General features: G+C 47.3%; 1 protein-coding gene across 1 annotated transcript; it reads left to right on the top strand.

Moving 5' to 3' along the window:
* The first annotated feature begins 5,108 nt into the window (after positions 1-5,108).
* On the top strand, positions 5,109-6,998 carry LOC105049187 (AAA-ATPase At3g50940-like). The gene has a single exon (XM_073261386.1). The coding sequence runs from the start codon at positions 5,319-5,321 to the stop codon at positions 6,783-6,785; it is 1,467 nt and encodes a 488-aa protein (XP_073117487.1). The 5' UTR covers positions 5,109-5,318; the 3' UTR covers positions 6,786-6,998.
* Positions 6,999-8,796: the final 1,798 nt, after the last annotated feature.

Here is an 8,796-nt window from a genome sequence, read left to right as displayed (position 1 = left end):
TGGGGATGGAGCACTCCAAGTGATGAATGAATGGTTTTCCATACCAAAGAGAACAATGCACAACTAGAAAACAATGATCCATATCTCAAATGATTGGTGCCATGGAACACACTCTCCAAGATTTTTACGAAGCTTCCTCCCTAGCAGCTCCCTCGTATTAAGCTTTTTCTTCCAACATAACTGTTGGATGGATGTCTGGTCAGGATACCACATCCCAAGACCTTTTCAGTACCACGCGATGCAACAGGAAGAAAGAAGAAACAAAACAAAAAAAAAAAAATCAAAATACGTAGATCAGCCACAAAAGGACTTGCCTCCATGCGCATTCAAACTTCACTATGAAAAAAAAAAATTTACAAGAGAAGACCTCACCCTCAACCCTTGTACACCCAATTCTCTCTCACTAGAAGTTTCCCTCACAAAAGCTCTTTCTCTCTTGGAAGACCCCCTGAACCCCTGAAGTGCCCGACGACCGCTGTCCAGAAGCCTCCTGCTCCTTCTCTCTCAGCGCTTTCGCCTCTCTCTCTCTCGGGTTCGTACGGCTCTGTACGGCGAGAAAATCCGAACCACCCCTCTCTCTGTTGTCACAGGCCTTTTTAAAGGCTTAAGCAGGGTTTAAAACCTAATTTAAGAGTCCTAAACAAGCCAAATCAACCTCCTGAACCATCGGATCGTCACCGGAAACTCCCTGGGTCGTCCGATCGCGACCGGTCCATGGAATAGTGCTGTGGACCGCGCAAAACGCGTGGGAAACGCCCACGCGGTCCACAGGACAAGCTGTGGACAGCCCGGTCCACAGAGGACCGGGGCAAATGGCCAGCAGGCCGCCTGGGCCTGGGTCGGCCCGCGCCCGCGCGTGGCCCGAGCGCGCCTGGGCCGCGCGCCCGGCTGGGCCGCGCACCTGCCTGGGTCGCGGGCATGGGTCGCGCGTCCCGCACGCCGCCGCCTGCGGCTGCGCCGTTGCCGCCCGCCGCGGTCGCCGGTGGTCCTCCACCACCTCGAATCTCGTACGACTTCAAAAGCTCGTATCTCCTCCATCCGAGCTCCATTTTGGGTGATCTTGATCTCGTTGGACTCCATTTTTCACCGCGAACCTCACTGTGAGCTTAATGTGGACTGAATCTCGAGGCATCAAATCCTAACAATCTCCATCTCGACTCGATATTCGGCCTCCTCCAAACTCCGAGAGCTTCTGGATCTCCTCGCCCCCATACCTTGGGGTAATCGCCTGCTGATCATGGATGGGCAAACATGAGAGTCGAGCCAGGCTGCTCGATCCCATCTCCGTCGTATGCTGTCTCCTCCTGACCTGAACCTGTTCGGGGCATCGTCCTGCGGCAATAGGAATCTCACCTTATGATGTCGCCTCTCGTCCTCCCGAGTCTCCTGTCTCGTGCCCAATCCCCTCCTAGAGCTCCACCTCGCTCTGGGCTCCACCTGGCTCCCGAAACTCCACCTCGCACTGGGCTCCCCGCCAGGTAATAATGTCCTCTGCTCCCCTTCTTCCCCTGCAGCACAATCCTATTGCCGCGTAGCACCCTCAGGATTCCTTCACCAACTACCATCCTGTAGCCTCTCGAATCCAGTCTGTTAAGTGAGATAAGATTCCGTCTGAAATCGGGTATGTATCGGACCTCCCCCAATCTCCTCACTGCACCGTCATCTATCTTCCAGCTGACCATCCCAATGCCTCTGATCGCACAGCTCGATCCATCCAGCAGATATACAGTACCCTCACTGTTCTCCAAGGAGTCAAACTGCTCCTCTCTGCAACATACATGATAGGGGCATGCAGAATCTAATATCCACTGCTGGAAAAAAGTAGATACCTCGTCAGATATCTCCAGACATCTCCATCTGAATCGCTGCCGGCCGTCGCTACAGCAGCCACCGTCCGATTTTTGAGTTGAAGGCAATCTCTGGCTAGATGCCGTAGCTCCTCACACCGATAACACCTGATTTTGCTCAAGTCCCTCCTAGACTTAGACCGCCCTCGTTGCGATCTTCTGTCGCTCCGTCTGCCGCCTCCTGCTCCTCCAGAAGCCACCAAACTGAGCTACCGCCACCTGAGCTCGAAGCTGGGTTCTCCCTCCTGAGAACCTCGTTCTGGAGTATCGCCGCGGTGACCTCGTCCATCTTGATAGTGCTCTTCCCCACTAGAAGAGCAATCACCAAGGACTCATACGAAGGGGGAAGCGACGCCAGCAAAACCAGCGCCTGGTCTTCTCCTCAACGTTCTCGCCAATGCTGAGAAGGTCGGTGAGGATCTTCTAGAAGTGGCTGAGATGCTCCTGCACGCTCAGTCCCTCAGTCATCCGCAGTTGGTAGAACTGCCTCCAGAGGAAAAGTGTGTTGGTGAGAGACTTCGCCATGTACAACTCCTCGAGCTTTGACCACAGCACCGTCGAAGAAGTCTCGCTCAGCACATGGATCACCACCTCATCTGTCAGGTACATACGGATGGTACTCACCGCCTGCATCTGTAGCCGTTTCCAATCCCTCACCTCAATGGTGGTCGGCTTCTCATCGCACAAGAGAACATCGATCAACCCCTGTTGGATGAGCACGTCCTTCACCCTTGCCTGCTACAAGAAGAAATTGCTCTTACAATCGAACTTGTTGATCTCCATCTCGATTGTTCCTGTCTTCTCCATCTTCAGTCTTGCTCATCACCACTGCAATCTGCGTCCTTGTACCGCCTTGCTCTGATACCACTTGTTGGATGGATGTCTGGCTAGGACACCACCTCTATGACCTTTTCAGTACAACGCGATGCAACAGGGAGAAAGAAGAAACAAAACAAAAAGAAAAAACAATCAAAATACGTAGATCAGCCACAAAAGGGCTCGCCTCCACGGGGCATGCAAACTTCACTATGAAAAAAAAATTTTACAAGAGGAGACCTCACCCTCAACCCTTGTACACCCAATTCTCTCTCACTAGAAGTTTTCCTCACAAAAGCTCTCTCTCTCTTGGAAGACCCCCTGAACCCCTGAAGTGTCCGCGACCACTGTCCAGAAGCCTCCTGCTCCTTCTCTCTCACGCTTTTGCCTCTCTCTCTCTCGGGTTCGTACGGCTCTGTACGGCGAGAAAACCCGAACCACCCCTCTCTCTGTTGTCACAGGTCTTTTTAAAGGCTTAAGCAGGGTTTAAAACCTAATTAGATTAGGTTTAAGAGTCCTAAACATACGAAATCAACCTCCCGAACCGTTGGATCGTCACCGGAAACTCCCTGGGCCGTCCGATCGTGACCGGTCCACGGAATAGTGCCATGGACTGTGCGAAACGCATGGAAAACGCCCACGCGGTCCACAGGATAAGCTGTGGACCGCCCGATCCATAGTGGACCGGGGCAAATGTCCAGCAGGCCGCCTGGGCCTGGGCCGGCCCGCGCGCCGCCTGGGTCGCGCGCCCGGCTAGGCCGCGCGCCAAGCTGGGCCGCGTGCCCGCCTGGGCCGCCCGCCCGCTTGGGTCACGCGTCCCGTGCACCTGGGTCACGCATCCTGCACGCCGCCGCCTACGCCGGCCGTTGCCGCCCGCCGCCGGTCGCCGGTGTCCTCCACGCCTCGAATCTCGTGTCGACTTCAAAAGCCCGTATCTTCTCCATCCGAGCTTCGTTTTAGGTGATCTTGGTCTCGTTGGACTCTGTTTTTTGCCGCGAACCTCGCTGTGGGCTCAATATGGGCTGAATCTCGAGACATCAAATCCTAACAATAACTATAAGAAATATTTGATTAAGAGGCACATCAAGCTTTCATAGAGTGGATGCAAATCTACGTTGAACTCCTTTCTGTTCAAAATTGGATATACAGAGGCCATGGAGAAAGTTTCTTTTCCACTCAATTACATGCCTCCTCCCAGTTCATTGTCACTAAGGTTAGCAAAGAAGACATTGTAAATCGTAATCATTAAACCAATTGAGAAGAAATATATTGTTGGAATTAAAAAATAAAATATTAAAAAATTAATAGAAATATCTGTCAAAATCATCCATAGAGTATTACATAATTCCAGAATGATTAGCCATCTAAATCGCCATCCCATTTACAATGTCGTTTGCCTCTTTATAAATGTGTTATTTCGAAGTATTGCAAAGTTACTCTCATTTTCCAATAATCCTATCAAAATGGATGGAACCAATCTCAAAAAAAATGGTCCAAATAACCATCTAACAATCATCAAAAATTTTTCTTCAAAAATAATATAAATTACCTTCAGAATCCTCATAGTATATATTATGAGAGGATAGCTTTAGTTCCACATCGATTGTGAGTCAAAAGGAAGTATGGCTTATATGAATCAAAATATTCTCTCTCATATAAGGTATTTTTTAAAGGACAAAACTATGAGTCTCCCAATGGCCAAGGCCACTGACGTAACCAGGATTTTCATCTTAAGATTCAATATATAAATTAAAATAAATAAATAAATAAATAAAAATAAATTTAATAATATTATATTAATTGAAAGAGAGAGAGAATAGAGAAAAAAAAAAATGTGAGAGAATTCGAACCTAGGATATGGGATATAAGAGATAGAGGGTGGGGTTCAAACCACTAAACCAACTAAAATTTTTTATTTCATATGAATTCAAAATATATATATATATATAATTTTTTGAATATTATTTACGTATAATAAGAGTATAATAGATATTGTATCAAAATTTGAGAATTTAATTGAACCCGTAATATAAAAAATAATTTTATTTTGATAAAAATTATTGAATCTAAAAATGATCCGAGTCAAAATAAATAATATCTCACACATGTAGACTAAAGAATAAAATTTTAAAGTTTCAAACGATCAAGACTCATCAAACCTAAAAGATGATCAGATCTAATTATAATATCTCACGTGTGTAGGTGCTCCTACGGAAGCTATAATATCAATCAATCTAACACCGCTGGCTACAATCAAGCTCCATCGCATCATCTCAATTTATAATACTATATCAAAATTAATTTAAAAATATCAAAAAATAAAAATTTTTAAATAAAATAAATTTCTTTCGGGAATGCATGATCTGCAATCAAAGAGACAGTTTTTCTCAGCTCTCCGCCATCCATTATGAAAGATTTTTTTCTGGAAAAGAACCGAAAATCTGCACAGATATCATCACCCACTGGTGCGTCACGTCCGTCACCTCGCTTGATGATTGACTAGCCGCCACCACAGTGAATGACTGAGAATGACCTTTTGGAGGTAAGCTCACCCCTTCCCTCCATAAAACCCGACGGTCCGCTTCGACTCCACCCACTCTTCCCTCCAGAAAAGGCGCCTGGACGGTGCAGAGAGTGATAGAGGGGAAAGAAGTGATGGAGGTGGTGTTGGACTGGAAGTCGATAGGGTCTCTCTTGGCGACGCTGATGTTCTTGCGGTCGGCGTTGCAGGACCTCCTCCCGCCGGAGCTCCGCCTCTTCCTCGGCTTCCTCTTCGGCCGGCTGGTGGCGGCGGTCCACCCTACAGCCACCATAATCATCGACGAGTACGACGGGTCGTCACCAAACGAGCTCTACGACGCCGCCCAGTCCTACCTGGGTTCCCGCTGCCTGGCCGCCTCCCCCACCGTCCGCCTCTGTAAGGCCCACCACACCCCCCACCCGGTCGCCTCCCTCCCCACCTCCCACACAGCCGTTGACTCCTTCCAGGGAGTCCCCTTCCGCTGGACCTCCCACGCCGTCAAGCGCTCCTCCGCCGCCTCCAACTTCTTCTTTCCCTACGGTCACCACCACTCCACCTCCGCCGCCGAGCACCGCTCCCTCGAGCTCTCCTTCCACCGCCGCCACCGCCACGCCGTTCACGCCTTCTACATCCCCCACATCCTCGACGAGGCCGACCGCCTCCGCCTCAAGGCCCGCGAGCGCCGGCTCTACACCAACCGAGCCGCCCTCGAGGACGACCACCACCGCCTCTGGTCCTCCGTCCCCTTCGCCCACCCTTCAACCTTCGACACACTCGCCATCGACCCCGCCCTCAAGGACGACCTCCATGCCGACCTCCTCAGCTTCGCCGCCCGCCGCGACCACTACGTCCGCGTCGGCCGCACCTGGAAGCGCGGCTACCTCCTCCATGGGCCTCCCGGCACCGGCAAGACCAGCCTTGTCGCCGCCATCGCCAACCTCCTCGAGTTCGACGTCTACGACCTCGAGCTAACCGCCGTAACCTCCAACTCCCACCTCCGCCGCCTCCTTGTCTCCACCACCCCCAAGTCCATCGTCGTCGTCGAGGACATCGACTGCTCCCTCGATCTCTCCGACCGCAAGAAGAAGAAGACCCCCAAGCCCGGACACGAGAATAAGCCCGACCAGCCCGCGGCGGCGGTGGTTCATTCACACGGCGTCACCGCGTACGGCAGAGGGACAGTGAGCCCGTCGGGCGTGCTGAACTTCGTGGACGGGCTGTGGTCGTCGTGCGTGGGGGAACGGCTGATGATCTTCACGACGAACCATCCAGAGCGGCTCGACCCTGCTCTCCTCCGGCCAGGCCGTATGGACCGGTCCATCCACCTCTCCTACTGCGGGCCAGCGGCGTTCCGAGTGCTGGCGAGCAACTACCTCGATGTGGCCGACGGGCACGAGCTGATGCCGGAGGTAGAGGCGCTCCTCCAGGAGGTCAAGATAACCCCGGCGGAGGTCGCCGAGGTCTTCATGGGCTGCGAAGGCGACGGCGCTGACGCGGCGATGTGGAAGGTGGTGGAGGAGCTGAGGCGGCGGAAGGCCGATGGTGGCGGAATGCCCATGGTGGCGGTTCCGTCAAGGAGGAGACGAGGGCGAGCAGAATGAAGGGCAAGTGATTGGAGTGATGCTTTCATACACAGAAATGGCGTAGAATCATTGGCAATGGACAAGGGATGACCCTTTCGTGGAAATTAAAACATGGCTTATATAATACTACTTTATGTATCAAAAGATTTTCATGGAAAGAGGGAAAGAAGGTAAGGAAAATGTTGCCACGTGGACATGGGAAAGGGAAAGACGCGGTAAAGTTGCTTTTAATCACCCTCCTTAGGCCTTTTATGAGACTCCTGATTTTTAATCATTAAAATAGGAACAAAAATCATATGGGGCGGGCATTATAAACTATCATTTGGGATAGCCTCCATTCTATACCACATTTCTCTTCGTGCTAATTTTTAAAAATAAATTAAAAATTAAAAAAAAATTATTAACGATTTATCTCACGATCAAGATATTTTTCTTTCTTATTTTTAGTACATAGTGATACATACTATATGATCATATAATACATATTAAATATATAATCAGATGATACATATTATAAGTTTTTTTGATGCATACCCAGCAATGATTCAATATACAACTAAATTAACACATAGTTTACTAAACTTAGTTTCATATGACAGTTGATGTACACCTAGTAAAATATTCATCTAACATTCTAATATACATCTAGATAAAGTGATATAATATTTTCAAAACATAACATTCATCAATACACAGCATATGAGCAAATGATACATATTAAATGGCTCATTGATACATACTGAAAGTTTTTTTGGTATATACCCAATATGATTCAATACACATCTATAGATAAATTGATATATAGCTTACCGAACTTAGTATTCATTAGTATATAATATATAGTCAATTACATACCTAGCAAAATATTCATCTGACGTCCCAATACACATCTTTAGATAAAATGATATATAGTTTTCATAAATTTTTAGATATAAAAATCTTAAAAAAATAGAAGAATTTGGAAGAGGAGAAAAGTCCTCAAGATATGTATTAGGTTGCTGCTAGGTGTGTATCAAAAAAGCTTATAGTATGTATCAATAAGTCATATAGTATGTGTCATTTGCTCGTATGCTATATGCTAATAAATGCTATGTTTTCAAAACTATGTATCGCTTTAACTACAGGTGTGTATTGAGATGTTGGATGAATATTTTAAAAATAAAGAAAGCTTATTTCTATCAAAAACACGATGGATTGCTAGGTTGCATCTAATTATTTTTTAAAAAAGCTTTATAAAGATTAAATTTTTACTTGATACGCAGCAGAATAAAATCAAATCTCCAAAGAATCTGAATCTAAAGTCTCATATAGGCTAAATTCATAGACCTCTACTTCGCGCCCACGTCAAGCTTCACAGAAAAGTAGGATAAAGCCTCAGATTGAAGCACCTTCGCAAAGAGGCCTCACGTGTGATGCCTCACACCAGCAAAGGGGATGCCCAAACAAGCTCCACGCCAAGGAGGATGGGATGCCCAAAGGGAGGTGATGCCAATGAGAAGGGGACGCCCACTTGACCTTCACACCTTCTCTCTCTCTTTCTCTCTTTATTACACAATCCAATTATTATGCATGATAGTTAGAGGTCTCCCTTATTTATAGATATTTTTTTATGACCCATAAGAGTAGGATTTCTAATTCAAACAGGCTTTGGATTAATTTACATCTTATCAAAGGAGTCCTAAGGGAGAAAGGATTGATGCCTAACTTGCGCCTACATACACCCACGCCCACACCCCATGTGAGATGGCAACAACCAGCACCCCACCTGGTGTTGGTCGGCCATGAAGGAGAGAAAGTCTCAATAAAAGTAGATTTTAAGGATCTAATCTAAATATGGCTCAATTCGTATCTAATTCGAACCTGATTCGAACAAATTTTGAATAGGCTATCAATCCCAAATTATTTAAGATTTAGGACCAAGTCTAATTTAGATTTATGAATCAATTAAGTTTAATTAAATCAGATCTAATCTAAAATTAATTACACTTAAATTTACTTTCTCATAGACTCCTTTGGTTTAAAGATCAAA

This window comes from Elaeis guineensis, chromosome 7 (assembly GCF_000442705.2).
Source record: "Elaeis guineensis isolate ETL-2024a chromosome 7, EG11, whole genome shotgun sequence".
Classification (NCBI taxonomy): domain Eukaryota; kingdom Viridiplantae; phylum Streptophyta; class Magnoliopsida; order Arecales; family Arecaceae; genus Elaeis; species Elaeis guineensis.
The sequence above is the reverse complement of the archived record's forward strand: the minus strand, read 5'-3'. Positions and strand labels throughout refer to the sequence as shown.